Below are 24,242 nucleotides of genomic sequence, written 5' to 3' on the forward strand. Positions count from 1 at the left end.
AATAAGTCTTCTTATATGAATTCTCTTAACAACTGTAAATCAGCAATTAGAAGTTTCAGAGAGTGATTTAAAAATATCAGGGAACATATTGCAGCATTGTTTTTCAAAGAGTATTTTAACATTTTAAACCTCTTGGTATTGTTTAGGACAAGCAGAATCCCATGAAGTGGCTTACTCTATTTTAATTGCTCTATGCGATAGTGGTAATTCTTTCTCTTGCCACACACATAACTCTTTTAAGGTATAGTTTAGTTGGAAAGATTCTACTATTTATGTACTACCCCCTTTCTTACCCTAGATCATGCTTCCTGCTGAAGTTCTGGGGTATTGTCTTCTGTAAGTGATCTCAAAACAGTCAAAGAAATTTAAAACAACATATAGACTATCACATAGTAGTTTACTTAAACCATTAGGGTTCATGTCTATCAAATGGGATGATAGAGCTGTATTTTAATTGTTTTCATAATAAAAGTTGCAAAGGTTCATCAGATGGATTTGATTCTCATCAAAACACTGCAAGTGTTACAGAACATTCAATAATTAGACTACACATTCTTGTCAGAGAAACTGGCAGTGCAACTCTTCCGTTCTAACCATTGATCTTAATCACGCAGTTTAACTTTAAGTGCCATTAAAAGTAATTTCAAATTATTGTAAAATATACTAAACTGGACTTGGGCAAAGAGTTGCAGTATGTTACTCAATTCAACACAAAGCATTGTCCAGAATCTCCAAGACATGAACAACTTCAACCCTTCCAAATCTGACATTCCCAGTAAATGAGACAAATTAATTCAATGAGCAGATCTTTTCTGGAAGTTGAACAAATCTCTCCTAGCAATAGGGAAAAGTTAAGCACATTAAAGGACAACAAGATGAAAAAAAGTAGTTTCCATTCATATTGCTGTAGTCTGGAAGAATTCCTTTTACCACAAGCACAAATGAGTTTCTAAAACGTAGGTAGTTCTAGAAAGATTCAAGTCAGATTAACAGCTTGTTTTAACAACACTCATTATATGGTTTATGAAAATTAATCCATACAAGGTGATCTTCCAACATTTGCTTTTGAAAGACAGAACTAAACTGTTACAGGCTCACACAGAGGAGGCTGCCAGCACCTACTCTATTCAGTTGAGCTAGTATTAAGTAGAAGTAGCCACACCTATGAAGAGCAAAGAATAAATGCATTCAGGAACAACTGTTCTTTGTTTTATTGAATGGTTGAAGCAGGACTATAATCCAGGTATATTTAAATCAAGTGTTGGTCCACTCATCATCAAAAAGAACTGTTTTTTTTTTAAATAACATCAACACAAATGGAAAGAATATGAAGCATCATAATAGGAACTTTCAACTGTACGTGACGTTAGACCATGATCAGACTGGCGCTACTTCAATACTTATAGACTCTCCACTGTATAGACCAGCCACACTAGTGTTATTTACATCCAAATCATTAAAGTTCTAGGTAAAGGATCCTTCTGTCTACAGCTCAACATCTGAGCCATCATCTTGAGATCAAAATGCCATTTGTGCCACTAGAATCATAGTCTTGTAGAAATATTTCTATATTTAGTATTTTACTAAAGAATAATAACTATCCTCTCTGAAGTTACATATAGCCATTATAAATATTTACATCAAACATTTACAACTGGTTCATAATATACAACACAACAATTTAGCTATATTTTCTAATCTTCCAGTGTAAAGGTTTCAAACAACATGTTGCTATCAATATTTCAATTTATCTGTTTCGCACACAGTCACAGGCAGTACAGGGCATTTCAAAAACTCATGTTACATGATAAAAAAATGGAATGATGTGACTTTAATAACAATTAGTTTGGGGATTGGTTTTGATTTGTGGTGGGTTTTTTTTTTAAACAAGCAGATTTTAATTTCTAAATCCCATCTGGTGCTACTACTAACATTTAAAATAGGCTTGAGGGAAAAAAAATACTTAGAAATAAATACACCTTAAAAAAATTCCACAATTAACCATGTCAGAATTTTTTTTTTTCCACACAGTTTAAAGGATACCTTACTCTTCACCATTTCCTTGCACTGAAATACAGTGTAGTTCAATCCATTCTTATCTTCTGATTTGTCATCCTATAAATAATGCTGTCGTACCCAGGATCCATGTTCCAGAGGTTGTAGGAGATAACTATCACAGCTAAAGCAAGACCTATCATCATCCACAGAATAATGTTGAAGATTACAGAGTAGTTGTAGTTATATGGATAGGCAAGGTTATATGGATTTTCTGTTTCGCTCTGTAATAAAAAAAAAAAGTGTATTACTTTAAAGTTAGCTTGCATACAAAGCACATTTCAACTACATCGAAAATCTGAGCAATCTGAATAACAGAGATGCATTTTTGTTCAGACAACTCTGATGCTAGAGCACAAAATGCAAAAGCGATTATGTGACTGGCATTAATGGCATCCAAAGGAATGGGCTGACAGAAGCCTCATGAAATTCAGTGAGGAGGAACGCAAAGCCCTGCACCTGGGACAGAATAACCCCAGGTGACAGCACAGGGTGGGGACTGACCGGCTGGGCAGCAGCTCTGGAGGTCCTGGTGGACAAGGTGAACAGGAGTCAGAAGTGTGCCCCTGCAGTGACAGAAGAGCAACTGCATCCTGGGCTGCATCCGGAGTGTAGGCAACAAGTCAAGGAAAACCAATTTTTCCCCACCCAGAAGGCAGGGCTTGCACACACTACTGTACTGGGGAGAAAATGGCAGAAATGCAAATCCTAACAAGACCTAAGGGAAAAAGTTTTCACAGTGGAAGTGGTTAAGACTTAGGAACAAGGTGTCCAGAGAGGCTGTGGGACTTTCAGCCATTGACTTTAAGAACTTGGCTGGACAAGGACATGAGCAGCCTGATCTAACTCCTAAATTAATCCTGCTTTGAGCAGTAGGTTGGACTAGATGACCTCCAGAGGCCCTCTTCAACCTAAACTACTATATGATTAAATGAAGATCAAGACAGGTACGCTGACCTCTTTGCCACCCATGCCCAAATCATAGTCAGTATTCTAGTCCTTAAAGAAAAAGTTACGCTCAAGTGAAGAAGTGATGCAGTTTGGATCACTTTCAATAAATGAGATATAGAAAAATGTGCATCTACTACCTGTGAAGACTGGAGAATGGAACGAGTCTTCCTCGTGAGGGGAGAATTAAATGTCTTTACAGCCACCACTTCTACTACTGCGTTCCCACTATACAGATTAAACATCTCATCTGCAAACTGGAAAAGCAAAAAAGTGATTTAATTTAAAACCTACACTGTAGCCAGGAATTAAGGAGAGTTTTGTTAGCAAGATGTACTAACCCACAAGATGTCAGCTTCAGGATTAAGAAGCTTCTGGAAAAGTTCTAAAGTAGTGTACTTTTTTACAATTCCACTAAGAAAGTGCCAACTTTCACCTGGTTTACAACATCTCTTTAAAACCCCTCAACCACTGTTTAGCAGACTGTGGCTTATGACTGCTTTCTGGCCTAAAACTGGTTCTTTCATCCCTTTTGTAAGAGGCCCATCACCATTGTACGCTTGTCAGTGTCAACAAAATATTTAGGTTCTCAACCTTCCACTGGGAAATTATGAACCCAAATATTTTAATTTGGTCCAAAGACTAATATGTCTAGTATTTAAATATATTTGCTTAACTGAAGATAGGCCAAAGAGTAAAGTTTAGAGATAGCAGTTATTTGGCTTAGCAAATCCATGCTTTTACACTTTTCCATCATGCTTTTGAAACTCTCAAAAGTGACCTGTCTTAGCAAAGATTTTATGTAATGATTACATAAGACCTGCTAAAGAATTACTTTCTTGAGCACATTAATAGATGAACAACAGTTATTTTAGAGCCTTGGAAATTTAGATTTATACAGCTTTGTCGGCAAGGGGAAACTAGCCATTGTACCCTGGGCTCAAGATGTATCCACATTTTTGAGAGCCAGTTTTTGTGAGACATGGTGGATTTAAATGCAAAATATTTATTTAGGAAAAACAAACACATCAACTCATGTCGATATATGGTTTCAGTATCTTCCTACTCCTTTACCCAAAATATCTAACGCATCATAGAATCACGTCAACAATTGCCACAGAGTGACAAATTGTAGCATTCAATTTTATAACTGAGCAATTGCATTTTAAAAACCAAACAACAAAAACAAGCATCAGTCAAGCCATCACTAAGTGACAATTCAAAGCAGAAGACTGTCAATAAACTCACTCTCTTCTAGCTAACACAAAAAAATTATTTACTTAGTATTCCTGTGAGTTTTGTTCATTTGGTAGAAAGCATACCTTTTGCAAAGAGTCTACAAGAATTTGAGAAGCATCCTTGAACTGCTGAGAGTCTTCCCCATATCGTTTTCCAACCTCTTCCAAGCCAGCCAGTTCCAGAGAATATAGGTCAGGAGAGTGATCTTTGGCTAAGTGCTTGTGTCGAGACAGCTTTGGCACACCAGTGAGAGGGCAGAAAGAAATTAATTCACACACAGGTTACTTTAAAAACACATTTCACAAAATCAGTTTGCTCAGACTAATCCAGCCTCACTTTCCAAAGTCATATTCCATACTGATTAGGAAGTGGAATTTCTTGCCAACTTAACTAGAAGATGTCCACAATTATTTCTTTTCTTATTGTACAGAAGAAAGCAGATGATCATCATGTAGCATCTATTCTTAACACGAGGTTATATATATGTGTCATGGTTTTACCCCAGCCGGCAGCTGAGTACCACGCAGCCGCTCGTTCACTCCCCCCGCCATCAGGATGGGGAAGAGAATTGGAAGAGTTAAAGTGAGAAAACTCGTGGGTTGAGATAAAGACAGTTTAATAGGTAAAGCAAAAGCCGCGTGCACAAGCAAAGCAAAGCAAGGAATTCATTCACCACTTCCCATAGGCAGGCAGGTGTTCAGCCATTTCCAGGAAAGCAGGGCTCTGTCACGCGTAACGGGGACTTGGGAAGACAAACGCCATTGCTCCGAACACCGCCGCCCCCCCCCCCTCTTCCTCCAAGCTCCTTATAAACTGAGCATGACGTCATATAGTATGGAATACCCCTTTGGTCAGTTTGGGTCACCTGTCCTGTCTGTGTCTCCTCCCAACTTCTTGTCCACCCCCAGCCATCCCGCTGGCAGGGCAGTGCAAGAAGCAGAAAAGGCCTTGGCCTCGTGTAAACACTGCTCAACAATAAGTCCATAGAACAAAAACATCTCTATATTATCAATGCTGTCTCCACCACAAATCCAAAACGTATCCCCACACTAGCTACTATGAAGAAAAATCAATCCTCTCAGCTGAAACCAGGACAATATGTAATATAGAGCTCTACTAAAAAGAAACACTATACTTATTCACATCAGAATCCTTGTTCTGTAATTGCCATAAAAATAAAGTTTGGAGAAAAAAAAATACATAACTACAGTACTTGGATACTGCTATTCCCTCTGCTGAAGCTGCCCCTTGCAAAACTGGTTGCAACTTCTACCTTGCTGTTGCCCGTGTACAAAAGTAGTTTACTTAAGGAGTATCATTCCATTGTCATAAAATCCAACCAATATCATCCAAATTATCTCAAAGGACAGTAGTGATATTCTTGCACTTCCACAAGTATGAAGCTGCAGCAGTGACATTTGCCTGCACAAGAGAACAGTCTCTGAAAGCAAAGAATTTAATCTGTTCCTACCTTCCCATCTACTTTAACTACAGCATTTCTAATCTGCAAGACAAAACCAAGTTGTTCTACCTCATTTTCTCAAGAGCCCCATTTTTCTCCACCAGCCTTTCACCTAGTATGAACTTCCAAGTTCTTCATGACTGTTTCTTTCACTTTAGGTAGCTGAGGGCTGCAGCTTAACGGACAAAAAAACCCCACCAAAAACCCCCAAACAAACCCTTAACCCGAAGTAGCTTCTTTGTAAAAAGATAAGAAACTTTTTGCTTAAAAAGATTAGAATTAAAAACTCACACCTCCATTGGAACATTTCTATCACCACCACTATTCAAACTACAAAAGTCTCTCCAGTCTTTTCAGATAAAGTGTTATGATGATATTTTGAAGTAAAACGTTGGACAGGGCGAAGAACTTAACTACCGCTATACTTCTCAAGCAACAAAACAAGGAAATGCCCAGCAAATTCTTCTGTGTTTTTAGGTATGAAGAAACAACAGTTCAGAACTCCCCCCTGTTCTCACCAAACACAATACAAAAGAAACTACAGATGATAAAGGTTGTAATTTTCTTCCACCAGTGTCAGGGCTGATACAAATAGCTTGCGAATGCGTTATTTAAACTGATGCAACCAACTGATGACGCACTTGAATATCCATCGCTGATTGCCAAGTATCCTGGCTATGGCATCTCTACCTTTAAATGAGATCTCTGAAGTCTGTGACATAAGATGGGGAAAGTGTTTCAAAAAACCTTACCAGGCTTGCAATATCATGTAGGACTTGTAGCTCTGACAGAAAAAGCAAGTCAACCTGGGGGAAGAGGCAGAAAGAAAGAGACAGGTATTTCCTCTGATAAAATCAAAGTTAGGGAAGTCTCATTTTGATGCAAGTCTCAGTATTTTATAAAAGGTTATGTCTGTTACCGCATCAGAACATGCTAGAAGGAAATTAGTCTTTCAATAAAGTTACTTACAAAAACACCCCTTAAAACTTAGTTCTTAGAATTCAGTTAGGAAAAATTAGAGTGGGCTCTCCTAAGCAAAACAAGGGAAGAAAAAAGAAGAGGGAAAAAAAAAAAAGCACAAGCTAACCAAGAATATTAGAAAAAAAAAAAAATCATAAAAGTTCCCACCGGTTAAAGTTTTTTTACCTCATTGTTTCTGCTGAGGGAGTTGAGAGGAAGGGAGCTGAGAATGGAGTTGTCCTGGAATAAGCGGTTTCGCAGTTGGCGCAGCGTGACAGAAAGATCTTCAAACACGGAGTTTGCCTTGCCCACCATGTACACTCTCTGCAGGAATAGCCATTGTTTAATAACAACAGAGGTTAGGGTTTAGTTTTTATCCAGTCACACATTAATAATCAATCATACTTGCAATCTCTCTCCAACGCAAAATATTTTGTATAATCAATTGGTTTTGCTCCAGCCACACAAGTGGAAAGAGGTTTACTATTTAGAGCATCTAGAATCAGAAGTGAAGCAATACTCACTTCCTCACTGGGGGCCAGCTGCAAGACCACAGGAGTTTCCTCAGAGAACAAAGTATGAATAGCATTCGCAACACTGTCAAGACTGAAAGGAACAGCCTGGAAGACAAAGTCTAGTTAGATTTTTGGGTAAAACAGTGCCTAACAATATAAAAGGAGATAATTTGCTTAACTACAGAAGTCTGGAAAAATAGGACAAACTCCTTTTGAGCAAAGAGTATACATAGCTCCAAAGTGAAAACAATAAATAATAGAAGCCTATGTGCAAATCAAAACATCAACTGTATATCTATGAACAGATAATTTATTTGTATATATGGTGGACACAATATTCTTTTAAGACCTCCAAGGAGCCATGAGTGTGTAATTATGAGGCTTGCTTAAGCTAAGAATATAGCCTTGTTTATCAGTAAAGCAAGATCAACAAATACAGAAGCAATAAAAAAGGGGAAACCAATCTTAGTGCAAATGGAAAGTTATGAACCACAGAAAACTTATGACTGAAAATATATCAGTAGAAAGATCAACTACTGAAACACCATAGAAAAGGGCCATATAAAAAAATTACTAAGAATAAAAGAAATCCTAGCACAGTATAGTGCCAACACTGGCTAGCTAATAAAACTTAGTTTTTCTAAAGACTTTCTTCTGAGTTTCACCTAAAAAGAAACAGAATGGCACACTTCTGGTCACTAGTTAAAGAGCATAAAAACTTTTTCTAATAAATTTTAGTAATTTCTTGAGTATCAGAGAACCAGTACTTTGCCAGCATATATTTGGGGCAGTTCATTTGAAGCCATTGCAGCAGTTAACTAAAGCAATTAAAGCTTAGGAATATTAATTCCTATTAATGGGAAACAAAGAAAATATGCATATATACACATCAGAACTTTATCAAAGTTACAAATGTAAACATCACTGAAGGCTTCAAGTAAATTTAAGGTTTCCACAAGCTCGCAATGCCTACATGATCAGGTACAGAGAATCCTAAATCAGTTTTGGTCCAGATACCATTTCAGGAATGCCAGCGTGTAACTGTGCCCGAATTAATGAGCTGTGCCTGAAAGCTGATGTGAAAGCAGATCAGTGTTAAGCTGAATTTGACTCAAGTTCAATGTAAAACCACATAACATTCCAATTAAACGCTGATATTTTAGAATAGATAAAAAGACTGCCTGATAGCTGTAAAAGTAATTTCATAGGGAAATCATCACGTCTTCTTGGGGTGTGCAATAGGGTGTCAATATTAAACAAAACACTATTCAACATTGTCACTGATGATTCCACAGTTCGACTGAAATAATAACATGATAAATAATAGTTCTTAACAGGAGCACAGCATTCGCACAGAGCCAAAATGCATGGTAAACTGGTGCAAAACAAAGTTTTCCAAGATAGGCAGAAGCAGAAAAACAACCTGAAAAACAACTTATTTGAAAAGGGTTTGTGGGTGCATGCTCTTCAAACAACATGAAGAACTGGTCCAATACTGCAGCAAAATGGATTAAAGCAGACAATGTATTTAATGTATTTATAAAGGAGAAGTGAGTAGACACTGCACAGTTACCAATAGCTTGTAAGTCACTGTGCTCCTGTTAAGAGGTATGTGGACAAAATCCTATGACAGGAGAAGAAGCAACGGGTGTAAATTTAAGAACAGGAAATTCTATCTGAACACAAGAACAGAGGGTTTTTTTACTGTAAGAGTGGTTAATTACTGGCACAGCTTGGCCAGAGAGGTTGTGGAGTCTCCATCTATGGAGACACTCAACTGGCCACAGTCCTGGACAGCCTGCTCTAGCTGACCCTGCTTGATCAGGGAGTTGGAGTAGATGATTTCAAGAGGTCATTTCCAACCTAAATGATTCTGTGATGCTGTGACAAGTGTGAGAAAAGAGTCTCAGCAAAGACTGACAGTGACAGGTAAATGTAATGTTGTTTGTTGTTTTCTTTTTGATACAATATAATTGAATGGTGTCTCAAAGTGCTAAATTTCATGGTAAAGTACTTGGTAGTAAAGACTGCTTAGAGGGTGATACAGTACATCAAAGAATCAACATCATATAAAATGCTGTTACACACAGCTGAAGCAAAAAAAATTAATTCTCACTACAAATCAGTAAGTTAACATGGGAAGCAGTGGATTCTCTGCCTTTCAGTACAAACATACTAAAACTAGATGCCTTTCAAGGAGAACATGGTTTGGTCAAACATGTTACTGAACCCAACACAGGAGGCCCTGCGTGATCTTAAAGGCCTCCCACCTTGTACAGGAGTGTGACTGGATTATTTATCTATGCAGCCTGATCCATTATTCTAGGGTGGGTATGTGAACTTCAAGTGAAGTAAGAAATAAGTGAATGTCAAGGACTATAGTAGAGAGTCACGTACTTCTCATTAGATCACAGGAGTCACAGAAATCATGTGACAGTTCCAAATGCAGATACTCACATTCTCAATAGGGTAAGAAACCCCTTTCACAGGCAACGCCAGCTTGTCTACTCCTTTCACTGTTACCAACACAGTAGCTCGTGGTCTGTGAAACAGATCACCCACTGCAAGCCCAGGCCAGGAAAGGTCCTATTGCAAAATAGTAAAAAAACCCTTGTATTTCACAGGGAGAAAGAGACAAGCCCTCCCCCATCGTTACAACAAAATAACTTACTATCATGTTAATATCTCTGTGCAGGACGGCCTACTGGAAATTTCATGGGGAATTAAGTTAATACTAGAATGCTTTCATCTCGAATAATGCTGTCTCAAGTTAACCATGAAGAAACTGTTAGTTTAAAAGCTGCCAGTAACTTCATAGCGAAGTCTACACTGCGAAAGCATTAGACATATTGGATATATCAAGAGTTATTTCCCATCATTACATTCAGACTGTGATATTTCTAATTTAATCATTGAAGGCTGAATTTAAAAAAAAAAAAACAACCAAACCACAAAATAAAAAACCCCAAACAAACCCTTTTGCAAAACACCATAGAAACAGGTTTAGGCACATTAAAACACTAACATCTTGGTATTTTCAGTACCAGAAAGAATAAGGGGGAAAAAGGGGAGGAGAGTGTCAATCATACCAACAGCCTACTGATACAAAACTTACAAATTTGCATAGAAACATAAAAAGATTCCTTAGAAGCTTACTACAGTTATATATCAGTAAGAACACAGTGAAGACTACCTGCCTGGTTTATTCAGGCACAAAATAGAAATTAAACTATTTTGAATTAATTAAAACAGATTTCTCCATTTGTGTAAAAGACATAACTGCTTGTTTAAGTTTTAGGAAACCAATTTAGATTTTAGAATTAGATGTCATTGACATTATGATCTGTATCACTAAAAAGAAACAAAAGAAAAACCTTTTAAAGCATCATCAGAGACAAAAAAGGGGTTCAGTTTTATTTTGCCTTAACAAGGGAAGAATATTGAATGACTGTTTTTGAGAATCCCCTATGTAATGCAATAAGAATTCTAAATTCTCTACAGCATACCTACTGCACTGTCAGTTTATGTGCCTAGACTACAGCCTTGAGGTAAATCGCAAAATGAGTGTTGAGCCCTGCAGTATTCTCCATACCAGGGTTGGAAGCTGCCTACACAGTGATCTCTGCCTTAGTGACAATGCTGATAACTTAATTTCAGGGCTTAACTGAATAGAGTAATTTAAACGTTTCCTTCCCTGCCTGCTTCTAGGATTTGAAGTAATAGTAATAGAGAAGGGTGCTACGGACCCATCAGAGCAAACCAATTCCAAACTTTGGCAAAGGCAGAGCGTGAATACTGAAACACTTTTTTTCCATGACAACCATGTTATACCTCCAGATGACCAGTATGCCAAAAGTCAAGTGTAGGAAATGGGCCAAACCTCCTGTTTTGCTGAGCGTCTTTACATGCAATGCACCAAATACCATCTGATGTATTGGTTTTGCCTTGATAAAATAATCAAAATACATTTCTTAGGTATACTGCTTATAAGAACTTCTGTTACTAGTTTAATGACAAAAAAAGAATAATTCATTGGCAGCAAGATATTTTCAGACAAATTCCACAACACAGGCTAAACAGACCTGCATTCAAACCAGACTTTATCAGACCTCTTGCTTAGCTGCAGTATGGAAGAAATGGGAATTGGCCTCCCTCACCAGCACTGTGAGAATATCCCAGCTTGTAGCTTTGACTATCTGGCTGTACACAGCCACTGCTAGAGAAGCCTGGCTATTAAGCTTTCCAATAGTGCTTCAGCAGCCACTCATCCCTGCTGAAGCCCAGCAAAAAATTCAGTAGACAAGATGGAATCAAAGGGCTCCTACTCATGTACCTCACTTTAAACATCACTAAAGTTATGTTCAAAAACCAAACCTAATTTGGGAAACACTACCACAAATTAGGTTTTCAAGTCTTTGGATTACTTCCTGATTATTCAGTTTATTTATTCTTATTAACTATGGTCAGCAGACAAGCTTGCTGACCTGACAAAATGCCTGCCTAGCCAAACCATTTCTCACAGTCTTCAGAGTACCCAAGAGCAGAGCCCTACAGATCACTCGTAAGCAAGAAGTGACAACAGTTTCCACAGATTCTCAGTATGTGACTATGGACTGAGGGGGGGAATACAGCACATATTTGGGTCTCAGAGGAACTGAAGAACATCACCGTACAGACTCCACAGGCTTGCTTCCTTCTGTAGCTGATGATTCAAATTAGCCGGCTAGCACAGCCTTTTGCTGCTCATGTGACTGATAGAGCTCTATGCTTGGAAACCACACTGACAAGTCATGCATTCCTCAAGACAAACAGGATGATATTTTATATATTCCAGCACAGATTTGCATGTTAAGTGAGCAGGTCTGTAGTTTTAGAGGTGTTTCAAAATCAAGACCTGAAACATACATCTTCAACAGAAAAGCCCATGGATAGTGCAGCTACATCCGGGATCCGCTCGCCAGGAATGGGCCAACTTCCATCTCGAAAAACAACTGACTGAGGTGATCGTAAGACGCTAAATTCATCACCGCATACACCTAAAAACAAACAAAAAAGCTGTCAAGAGTTTTTACAGTCTTTCCCTTACATCACAGAAAAATGAGTGTATAAGATTCCTTATTCCTCACTGCTCTCATACCTATCAATTTATGTAAAACAAGTAATGAGAACCGATCGTTTTAACACTCTGGAATACAAAATAAGGTTTCTATACAGCAATGACTAAGGATTGACAAATCTACATTAACAAAAGCAGGACGATTAGTCAAGCAACAGCACAGTATACTTCTGCGTGCTCACTAGAAGGTTGTGAGTGGTTTTACAGCTCAGACCTGGTAAAGCTAACTCTCAGTAGAGCCAGGCAGACTCCAAAACCCTGTTGGCTCACAAGCAGCTATGCACCAACATGGCTCTGGTTGCTTCCGGGACTGCTTGGCATAACACCTCTCTCCATGCAGACAACTGCCTGAGCCACTGAACCCAGAGCCAGGAGGATCAGCAGAGTTTGTCAGTGCTGGCTTAAACAGAGCACTGCCAGGAACAATCTGGCTTCTGCAGAACAGCTCCGGTGTCTCTGCTCTGCCTTCTCAACCACATGACGTTGTGAGACATTTTTCTTCCTCAGATGCAGTACTGGACCTAAGCTGATTGTGTGAAGCCACAATCTGCAATACTCCTCATGTTGGGTTTTCACTCATTTGCGATCCCTCCTTCCCTCTTTTTCCCCATTACCTTGAATAGCAAAGTTCATGAAAAACATTATTTGTAATCTGTATGATGACAGTAATTTATTGTGTAATAAAGGCAGAGAGGAGTCCATGAAAAAAAGAGATGGCCTTATTTCAGTCTAGCTTCCTGTTTTTAAAGTTACTTAAGGATAACTGCAATACTGTGTACATAAACATTTGTCTAAATAAATTTTGAAATGCATTTGGTGTATATAAGCAGTAACATGCACAATGCAAAACTTCAGAAGTATCCCCACCAATGAGCAATCTGTGTAGATTTCTACCAGAAAACTAATCTGATACAAGACTGGAGAAAAACCAAGAACAATAAATATTTGCAGGTCATCTAAGTTTAAGTTCTAATTATATAATCAGTCTGACTACATACTCCAAAATTCAGTGAATAAGATAGCCTTCTAAAATACATATATATTTACTCATACGATCACTGAAAATTAGTTGCCAATCCAAGCAGCTATATAACATAGTTTTCCAGTTTTCCATCTGCAAATCGAAAGGCTATTTACAAAAATAATGCAATAGTAAACTGATGCGTTGTGCAGTTATACTCTTCCCTAGCATTAATTTAACCAATCTGACCTTGAAGATGCTGTTTTAAAGCCTAGATCATGATCATGCATACAAATGTTGACAGTAAACCTGAGCTGTATTACAATAAACATACTAAAGGAACAAAGTACTGCGATGCAGGTCGGGGAAGGGTGGCAAAGGAAGGAAACAGGCCAAACCAACAGATACGTATGTAGCAGATTTAAGCAATTTCTGATTTAAATTGATGTGTGTTCATTGGATGGCCTGCTATTAATTTTAATGGTGTATGAACCTGCATTTTGAAGGACAGAAATGTTTCCAGACCAATTTGCTTAGGAAGGAATTTACAAAATTGCTATAAATATTTTTGCTCAGCCTGTAGGATTTCACATTGCTGCTCTCCACAAGGCTATTTAGGACAAGTTGGCCTACTTAGGACAAGTTGGCTTAGGTGAATGAAGTTGGAGCATTACCCTTTTTACCCAAATTTGCCTTGCCAGACTTGTTCAAGGTCTTAATGAGCAAAACTGAATTTGAACACAAGTCTTTTCCTCAGGCATGCTATAACTGCTTGACCACAATACCCCACCGGGCCACACAGTGAAGTCTAGAGAGTAAATTCTGAGGTGCAATTCATCCTATATACTGTTATCCACCCACCTACAGAAAACTTAATCAAACTTCTACCTTACAGAAGTTGTACCTCGGAAGAACTTCAGCTCTCAAAAACCTTTATGAGCCGGGACAGAAGAACGAAGGCATACTGAGTGAAAACTATTTATGGGGCCTGGAAGCCTTAAGTGCAGATCACAAGCCTGACTCACAACAAACGACAGAAAGCCTCCAACGATCACAAAAGCAGCTCGGCACAACATGAAAATTCGTACACGGCAATAAGACGACGCGTATCCATACAACGCTCCACACGGCCCTTAGCTGAGAAGGGAGAGGGAAGGCTCCCGGCAGTGCCCAGAGGAGCCGGGCTGGGCGGGGAGCGGCAGGGAGAGTACAGCCGGTGCTCAAGGGGCAGCCCCCGCTCCCCCCACTCCGTCCTGAAGCTGGTGGACACGCACAGACACGCGGACACCCCCAAGCGCTGCCCACGGGTGGGAGCAGCCCCGGGGCTACCCGCGGCTCTCGCCCTCCGAGGGCGCCCCAGCCCCCGCCCAGCAAGGCTCGCGCGCCTCCCTTCCCCCTCCCCAATCGCTCGCGCCCCCCTTTCCCACCGCTGCGGCCGGGCTCGCCGAGGCGCGCGGCCGTCCCTTCCCCCGCAACGTCCCTCCGCAGCGGCTCCGCAGCCCTCCCCGCCCCCCGCGGCAGGTGGCCAGGCCAGCGCTCCCCTCTGCTAGCTCGACCCCCCTCGCTCACCGGCGAAACAAGCCGATACCACCAGCACCGTCACCTCCAGGGCCCAGGCAACCCCGTCGCGACCCCCCATGTCCGCCGCGCTGCGAGACACCGCCGGGAAGACACCGGGCCGCACCGTCGGACAGAGAATGCCAAGCGCCCCGCCTACTAGGGAGCGCTGACGGACAACTGCTGCAGCCAATCTGCAGTGAGACTCAGGGCGACTGGGCGGGACTCTGTAGGAGTGACTGACGGAACTGACCATTCGCCAGTGAAGCCCACCCCAATCCTGTCACGGGGTTGACCGGTCAGCTGAGACGCCGTAACGCTGGGGAGGCGGAGTCTTAACTTGAGTGGTGTTTCCACTTGGCCAATCAGATCGTGAGAGATCTCTGCACCATTTTCCTCTCCGCACCGTGAATTCAGAGGGGAGCAGTGAGGAGGCGGAGTTTCGTCGGGGTGAGTTGACGACTGATTCTGCCAATCGGAGTGCGAGGGATCGGGGCCTTGCCCCTCCCACCGCTGCGTACGCGATGGCGTACGACGGAGGCACGGTTAGATCGGGCACCCTCGGCGGGGGGGGGGGGGGGGCGGGAAGGAGCGCTGATTGACAGTAAAGTGCACCATTCAGCGATAAGGGCGCCCGCTCCACCCTCTTCCCACCTGTGTAGTGCGGTGTCCTCTGGCTGTGAGGGTGGACCCAGACCTAGACCCAGACTTAGATCCAGACCCAGATCTAGACCTAGACCTAGACCTTTGCCCTCAGTGGCAGCACTAGGCGTCCAAGTTCTTCCGTGTGCCCATCTGGCAGTGCAGCTGGTGTACCTGAGGAGGCACAGAGGGGCGGACAAGCATCCATGTTGGGGCAAGAGGGCTAGTCCCTCTAGTGAGGGGGCTTGTTTCAGGGGGGAAGGGTGCCAGTTGTTGGTTTTCTTTTTTGTTTCTCTCTTCAATGGGGTTTGAAATAGTAAGTTTGTGTGTTTATGCTTGTCAACAGCCTGAGCACTTCCCTGAAAGGCAAGCAAAGGAGCTAAATCAGTGAGTTGGGCACCTCCGCATAGTTTGTGGTTTGGATATTTATGGGAGAAGCAGCCTTCAAAGGTCTTGATTGGGCCCATTAAGCTGGTGAGTGTTTATTAAGCTGGTGAAGAAGAGGGGCCAAGATGAAGTGTGTGTCTGGAAAATCCCTGCCTATTTCCCTGAAGGTTTGTTGCTGAGAACAGTTACAGCAACATATGTACTCCCTGCCCCAGCTGTGCTCATCTCACTTCAGCTGTTCTTGCTTGTAACAGAAGCAGGCAGCTGGGTGCGTGCTGTTCAGTGCATGTGTAGTATTCCAGCAATAGGCCATGAACAATCAAGTTGCGAGTATTTCTTGGGGCCTTTGTACACTTACAAGGCTCGGGGGTCTTGATGAGACTATGCAAATTGAGGCAGAGAAAACTGGGCTTTGAGAGTGAATTGTCACGTAGTATGGGAGGTTAAGACCTCCATTTCATTGTGGAGAACATCCTGTAAGTAAGACTGTCTTATTTCTCTCCTGGATCCATCAGAAAGCAATGTGTGTGTGTGTGTGTGTTCACAGGAAATCCAGCAGTGCTAGGGAGTATCTCATCTGCTTTGCTGGAACACAGCAACTGTGTCGCATCCACATGGTAAGACTGTATTTATGTGCTGAACATGCCAGAGATTACTGGCCATACAGCTATCTGACCAGAGCTATTCTGCCATGTATTTAGAAATTCCACCCAACTATAGAAATACTTTGAAAAATCTGCTTGAGCAACATTTCTGTACCAAAAAGGGAGCTGTGTCTAGGAGAATCAGTTAATAAGTTGGGGAATGGCAGGTAGTAAAATGGACGTGTGTGTACAACAGTTGAACAGTATTTAAGACACTAAACTTCTATGGCTGCATCTGCCACATGATAGAGTGTGACAATGGGCAAAACACTTACACCCAGCTTTTCATAGGTGGCAATAACAGTCTATTCCTTGTCTGTGAGATGATTTGCATAAATGAACAGGAGCTACTGCTCCCACTGTTGTCAGGTGGAAACTATACTTTGAATATGAAAAGCATGCCAAATGTGTAGCGTACTCTCAAATTCAGCAGCCGGGCAAGTTATGAGCACTTCAAATTAATACTCACTTATTCTTTACTCTGTATTGTGCATCACAAAACCAGCACTACATAACAGTTTTTGTAAAATAAATGCAAATAAATGTTTGAGAGGTTACCTGGATACTGTAGCAAAGAGTATGATCAAAATACTTGTTTTCCTATGGGCTCTTCTGCCTTCAGAACAGGATTAGAAGAGCATACAGGAAACAAGGCCTGGATCGCTGAACAACAAAGATACTGAATGATTGCTTTTTCAATGAGCCCAGCCTGGTTTGTGCACTGAGCAAGGCAGGTTGATATTTTTAAAAAAATGCTATCTTGTAAGCTGACAATGATACAGCAACGTGTATGCCCGTGGGTTCTGGATTAAGGTTATGTGGGTTACCTTATTTTTTGGCATTTACTGGCTCTTGGGTGCTTTACTTGGCAAGTGTAGTGTGCTCTTGCTTACTGTGTACATTTTAGCATAATTTCACAAAGTTTTACCTATTTGGAAAACATGGTAACTGCATCAAGATGCTTGTAGTCTGAAGTAGGTGATCACAGGACATCCAAGATGGGTATACACTGGGTTGCCTTCTCACAGTAGCAGCTGTAGAGCTGCATTGTCCCCCTTAGTCCCTGTCCCCGTGCCCCCCCTTGGTGTCTACACCCAAAATGTTTACAGAAATAAGGTAAGAAGGGTGGCTCAAAGCACATTAAGTGGATGTAATGATGTTTTAGATGGGAATGTAGTAGAAAGTGCAGAGCAGGGAAAGGAGAGTGTGAGGGAAGAAGTTTCTCCCTTCATCTAAATCAAGGATTTCTTAGAAATGTGATGTGTAAAAGAAGGGGGCAGGGTGAATAAGACTATTTTAAAGAAGTTGTTTCTCTTACATCTGTTACTCTCTCTGTGTTTTGTATCTATGTATGTTAGCAATCATTTCAAATTTTGTTATGATTATCTTGACACTGTTTTCCATAAAGCATTCTGTCTGGAAGCCATGCTACAACCAAAGAGTATCATCTTATTTTTTCATATTTGCAGAAGGAATTGTATTTTTGAGACTTTAGGGTTCACATTTCCCTTTTTTTCTGAACTCTTGGTGCTGGCAATACTGTAATTTAATTCTAGAAATAGAAGAAAAATCAAGAGTTCTGCATTTGGATATTCTTATTTTCCCTCTCTGCTACTTGAATTGCTTTTCTTCTTGAAATCACAATAGAAACATGGTTTGTGAAGAACTCTGTCTTCTCTTATGTTTTCCTCTTCTCATCTTGGTTTTTTCTTTGGGAAAATAATAAATAGAAGCAATAAATTTTATTATGAAACAGTCAAGTCTCACTAACTCTGTGCACTGGTTTTCAGTGCCCACTGGGTATATCTGTATGTCAATGCAGCCCAGTATAAGAGAATAATGCCATCACTTTACAGGCTGGCAGAGTTCTAGCTATTTTCTCTAGGCTTAATTTAGATCCCAGCTGTGCTTTGAAGAGACTGAGTTTTGTAATACTGTAAGCAATACTTGTGACAAAATCTACACGCAGTAAAATTATTCTATTAAACTGATTTCATTCTGAGCTTCCGCTCAGGGCAAGAAAAAAAAAAAATGAGACAACATGCACATTAGGTCAGAAATAATTTTTATAAAGCCATATACTGCTAGTAGCAGTCACAAAATCAAAGTGCCAGCTGTAGGCAAAATACCAGTATTCACTGGCTCTTTTAGTAGTGTGCTGTGCAAAAATGTCTTCGGCAGGAATTGCTCATGTGGTGTTTGGATGCTGCCTTTGCCTAGAGCCCTGTCTGTACAAACAGCGTTGAAGATGAAATGATAGTAGAAGAGGGAGTATGAGGAAAAGGCTAACTCAAAGAGCCAACCATTTGTCTGCACCGGACTACTGTGTTATCATTTGGTTTCATTGTATCACTACTAAATTTAGTGTAGTTGTTAGCAGAAGTAATTGTCTTAACCATTATTTCCAAAATGGTGCTTTAACTGGCGAATATATGCCTAGCTGCTGCAGACACCAGGCCAGTCATATCCTATGGGAAAGAATGAAATCCCAGTGCCAGGTACCATTTGGAGTTGCCTGGTCCAGAAGCACATGGGGTGAGAAATATCCCCTTTGGTATTAAGCTTTACAGTCTCAGAGAAAATTTATGCACAGAAGCTAAACGTAAGCTTTCAAAATAAAATTGAGAAGACACTGTTTTTTGTGGTGCTTTCTGACCTTGACACACTAGTGGAACATGTGATTAATGCCATATGGTTAGTTGGACACTTTCTGTCCTGGTGTGGTGGGGGAACAGGACAAGTTTGAAAGTCTCTCTGTCAGGCAGTTAGTTTTGGGGCTGCTTACATAGTGGGAGACTGGAAGGTGAGACTGGAGATGGTTGTGCCTGGTCTGGCAATTTATACTGGTTGCAACTGACGGACAGATCTTGCATGAAAAGTTGTTAGTCCCTGCCGCTGAATTGCTTTGTGGTCTCAGCTCTCCTGTCCCTGTTAGCAGACTCTATGTATGTAAGCAGAAACAGTTGTTGTTCCTGCAGCTGTGAACACCAAGGCTAAGCTAATCAAAGGCAGCTCAAATAATTTCTAAATTACTGAAAAAAAAACCCCTGAGAACAAGAAGAAAAGAATAAAAAAACCCCAATTTGTCATTCAGCTAAATCTTAGGCTGTGTCAGAGCCAATGTCATGAAGACTCAAATCATAAGCAACATGTAAGTGCTGCCCTCTCGTCATGGTTTAACCCCAGCCAGCTGTGAAGCCCCACGCAGCCACTCACTCACTCCTCCCTAGTGGGATAGGGGAGAGAACTGGAAGAGTGAAAGTGGGAGAACTTGTGGGTTGAGATACAGACAGTTTAATAGGTGAAGCAAAAGCCGCGCGCGCCAGCAAAGCAAAGCAAGGAATTCATTCCCCACTTCCCATGGGCAGGCAGGTGTTCAGCCATCCCCAGGAAAGCAGGGCCCCATCACGCCTAACGGGGACTTGGGAAGACAAATGCCATCACTCTGAATGTCCCCCCCTTCCTTCTTCTTCCCCTTTACATGCTGAGCATGACGTCATATGGTATGGAATATCCCTTGGGTCAGTTGGGGTCAGCTGTCCCAGCTGTGTCCCCTCCCAATTCCTTGTGTACCCCCAGCCTGCTCGCTGGTGGGGTGGGGTGAGAAGCAGCAAAGGCCTTGGCTCTGTGTGAGCACTGCTCAGGGATAACAAAAACATCCCTGTGCTACCAACACTGTTCTCTGCCCAAATCCAAAACCCAGCCCCATACCAGCTACTATGAAGAAAACTCTATCCCAGCCAAAACCAGCACATTGCCTACCCCTTATTCCATACCATTTACATCATGCTCAGATACCACACTATCCAATACAACTTTATTAACCACGAGTCCCCTTCCCATCCTTTGATATAATACACAGATATCATCCCCTTAGTCTGGGAACGCTGGACCACCCCTGTAAAATGTCTGTAAAATTTCCACAAATGTCCACCAAGTTCATTTAGCCCATGACTTTGAGCTCCATCTGTTATAGGTCTCTCAGTACAGGGGAGATGGTGTGATGCATGGAGTTATTGGGCACCCAAGCCAGCTCAGGTCGGGTCACTGCTGCACTTTGCGCTGCTTCTTGTAAGGCTTGTCCTCCATTGGTTCAGGTGGTTCCTGCTATAGTAATTCCTATAGCAGTCAATTCCAATCATGGGTTGCAACAATTTAAAGGTATTTCCATTATAATCTCCACCCCTGTTCTCTTTGGGCCAGACCATTGGGTTTAACATTGCAGTGAACTCCTTCCCTTGCCCCTGCTCCAGCTTGGACTTACCCACAGACTGCAGTCCCTTAGGGGTGTACCTGCTCAAAGTGGAGCCTTATCTATGAGCCACAGTCTCTCCAGGGCTATAGCTGCTGCGGTATAGACTTACCCACAGCCACAGTCACTTCAAGGTGTACCTGTTCCAGGGTGGCCTTCTCCGTGGGGCACAATGCCTTCAGAGATATACCTGCTCCAGCGTTGCCCTACCCGCAGCCAGAGTCCCTTCAGAAGTAAACCTGCTCTGTTGTGGGCTCATCCATGGCCACACACTTTGAGGTGCTCCAGCATGACCTCATGCACAGCCACAGATGCTTCAAGGTGTACCTGCTGCAGCATGGACTTCTCCTTGGGCCACAATCCCTTCAGAGCTATACCTGCTGTGGCACAGACATAACCACAGCCGCAGACACTTTGAGATGTACCCACTCTGGTGTGGATTTATTCACGGCCACAGACTCTTCGGGGTGTCCTGCTCCTACGTGGACTCATCCACAGGTCACAGTCCCTTTGACTCGAGTTCACACAGGATTTCCAGCCTGTCCAATAGAGCAGCATGGAAACAGCAGCGACGCCCTGGCCATCTGCCAGCCCAGGCGCATCACCATCGCTGTTATCAGAATGTTCCCAGGCACAGCACAGTCAGATGATCAGCAGTACAGCACTACAGAGAGCAGCGAAAGCAAAAAGCAGCCACTAACGAGCACTAGACTCTAATAAGGCAAGCAAGCTCCATGGCAAGCACAGGAGCCTGCCAATTAATAGCTAAAAGCAATAACAGCTATAAATTCGATCTGGCACGTTTCAGTCAAACCTGTCATTATCTCAAACCCTTCAAGCCCCACGTTGGGCACCAAAAAGGACTGTCATGGTTTTGCCCCAGTCGGCAGCTGAGCACCACGCAGCTGTTTGCTCACTCCCCCCTGTGGAGTGATGGGGGAGAGAATCAGAAGAGTAAAAGTGAGAAAACTCATGGGTTGGAATAAAGACAATTTAATAGGTAAAGCAAAAGCTGCGCATGCAAGCAAATGCCTCTTTGTGAAAGAAAGGAAAAGTGCCTTTCTCTTTTGCTTCTGTCAGTCAATAGCTGACTTTGTGGTCTTAAAGAGGATTGCTAGCTTTCTCATCTGTGGACTGAGCTACAGTTAAAGCCTCCAAATATACATGAGAAGCCCATTTTAGGGTTCTTTTTTGCTAGGTTCTATATGCACATCATATAAAGAGAATTATACATCTTTTTTGTGTATCAGTACAAATGCCGCAATGTCAAAATTGTGATCTTGCGATGCAGCTCCTGTAGACTCTTGCCATTGTCTAACAGTTCTCTCCATGGCCTTGTTTATGACTTCGCCAGCTCCTATGGGCTCACTGGAGGTGGGAGTGTCACTGTACATGTGTTTTGTAAAAGGTGGTCCCTATCCTGCGGAGTTTGCAGTCCACATAGTGTGAGGGGCTGGATCAGAGTATCAATGAGGTGACTGACTCACCCCAGCTCCTACAGCAGATCAGTGGAAAGGCAAGGACCATGCCTTTCTTGCCTGGACTTCAGCCTGTGCTGCCTTCTCAGCCCCCGAGGGTTCTCTCTGCCTTCAGTGATCATAGCTGACTTCTAGAAATTTACTTTACAAAAATTTTGTTCCTGCATACAGCACTGAAGCCCGGTAAGAATATAATTTTGATGTAACAGTTCTAAGGAAGATGGTCATCTGTAATCCACACAGAAGAGATGACAATTTTAGTCGTTTCAAAGTCACATTAATCACTATCTTTTAATTAAGTCATCTTAATCAAAACACATTTTTAATGTGCTATTTTAATGGCCTTGAAAGTAGGGGGAGAGTATGGTTTTAAGAATATTTGATATAATTAAAGGTTCACAACTTCTGTATATTGAGGTTGTAGCACTAATGAGGAAGGAAACCTGGGAGAAAGAAACCCAGTCTTTCCCTGAAATTGTGGAGAGAAATTAAGATACGTGTGTGATTCATATGAATTGTAGTTGATTTGTTCGTTACATTTTCATTCAACTTTTCTGACTAATTTTAGCCGTAAGGACCTGCGGTAGGTATTTCGAATAAGCATCCCTAGCTAGTGAGCACTTTTGGCACCATCTGGTGGGCAAAACTACGGCTGCAGCCTTTCTCTGGGTGCAGAGGTTCTCGTACTCAAACCAAAAACCTCCGGGGAGCTTTATTAGGCGTCCCCTCTATAGGTTCCTGCTCTGTCCCACTACCCAGCCTTTCTAGGAAACGGCGGCTAAGAGTATCACTGAAGTGGATGACAGAAACTGAGTCAGAACAAGGAAATGTAAATGTTTGGTGGGAACTGGGGTGAAATCGGCATTCACTGTTTCTTTCCGGGTCAGTGGAGAATTTAAGTTATTCTATCCCACTTGTTTGCACTTACATGGTTTCGTAAGAGGTAAGAAGGTCATTCACCACAATTTATTAGCTTATTAGGGGGGAACTTGCCTTCAGTAGCACCAGGCTAAATTTTGCAGACAATCTGCAAAATCTCATAAGCTGCACTGTGGGGAGCTGAGCACATTTTAGCTGACAACACTTAAAACATCTCTGTTCCTAATTCTTGTTAAAGACTGAAGCTGGTACCTTAGTCATCCAAAAGCTAAAAGAATAAGTTAGACTGTGTTTTCACTTGACATACAGCCATTCCTAGAAGTTCTGAGCACCTTCTAGAAAGGCCTTAAATCCATCCTACACCCTTTTAGTCATGGCTTTGAGCTCTGGAGCAGAAAAGCCGTGAAGCAGGAGAGAGGCCTTGGTCATATGCAATCGGGAAACACTGCTAATCCTCTTCTCCCCAGAAGCCTCTGCCCCACTCCAGTTCTTTCTCTACCTGGTCTCCCACCTGCAATTTTGATTTTGTTTATACAATTTCTCCCAATTTCCAAGGAACCCTAGAGGCTAACCAGCTACAGAGGAGACATTGGGGTGTTGGGTGACTGGTTTAGGTACTGTGAAATGGCATTCCTCAATCCAGTCCTAAATGCAGAATACACACAATGTACCAAGAGCATTATCCCTTCTCTGGCACAACTGCCTATTATTAAAATCAAAACCCAACCTGAGCTTATAGATGTGGGCATGCCAGCCACTTGTCACACAGTAAGTTGGGGAGTGACTCTCTAGCAGGTACTGCCTGTGTGCGTACTCATACACAGCTGTGACGAGAGGGCAGGGCGCTTTGGCTCCCTTTTGGAGAAGGGTAAAGCTAATTTACTCTTTCTCCGTAGCTAGAGGGTTTAAGACTTGGCTTCTGAAATCTACCTTTATCACTTCTCCAACTGAGAAGGACAAACATGGTCTTTTATACTTTTGGTTAATGTGACCTCTCTGCTCTGACCTCTTGTGTTTTGCAGCCCCACAAACCTAATATCCTGTTGCGACTACTCAGCCTTTCTGGAAATGTACCTCTTCTTCCAGTTTGAGAAGATTTAGGATGTGGTGAGAGAGAGAGAATTAAATTTGACATTCTTTCCCCTAT

The 24,242-nt window shown here is 41.8% G+C and overlaps 1 protein-coding gene across 1 annotated transcript; it reads right to left on the reverse strand.

Moving 5' to 3' along the window:
- Window positions 1–1,874: 1,874 nt before the first annotated feature.
- ATP6AP2 (ATPase H+ transporting accessory protein 2) lies at window positions 1,875–14,990 on the reverse strand. The gene is made up of 9 exons (XM_075774070.1): window positions 14,826–14,990; window positions 12,085–12,215; window positions 9,637–9,765; window positions 7,189–7,284; window positions 6,851–6,988; window positions 6,457–6,510; window positions 4,326–4,475; window positions 3,144–3,260; window positions 1,875–2,279 (listed from the first exon to the last, which is right to left on the reverse strand). Exons 1-9 carry the CDS (start codon window positions 14,893–14,895, stop codon window positions 2,085–2,087), a joined length of 1,080 nt encoding a protein of 359 aa, XP_075630185.1. The 5' UTR covers window positions 14,896–14,990; the 3' UTR covers window positions 1,875–2,084.
- Between the last annotated feature and the right edge of the window lie 9,252 nt (window positions 14,991–24,242).

Source organism: Balearica regulorum, chromosome 1, assembly GCF_011004875.1.
Source record: "Balearica regulorum gibbericeps isolate bBalReg1 chromosome 1, bBalReg1.pri, whole genome shotgun sequence".
NCBI classification, from domain to species: Eukaryota; Metazoa; Chordata; class Aves; order Gruiformes; family Gruidae; genus Balearica; species Balearica regulorum.

Bases quoted from the DNA above. Each gene is read 5' to 3' on its own strand.
- ATP6AP2 (XM_075774070.1), bottom strand. From the start codon at position 14,895: ATGGGGGGTCGCGACGGGGTTGCCTGGGCCCTGGAGGTGACGGTGCTG. The intron at 12,216-14,825 runs GTGAGCGAGGGG...GTTTGTTTTTAG, and splicing joins GGTATCGGCTTGTTTCGCCG to GTGTATGCGGTGATGAATTT. The intron at 6,989-7,188 runs GTGAGTATTGCT...CTATTCCTGCAG, and splicing joins AGCTGGCCCCCAGTGAGGAA to AGAGTGTACATGGTGGGCAA.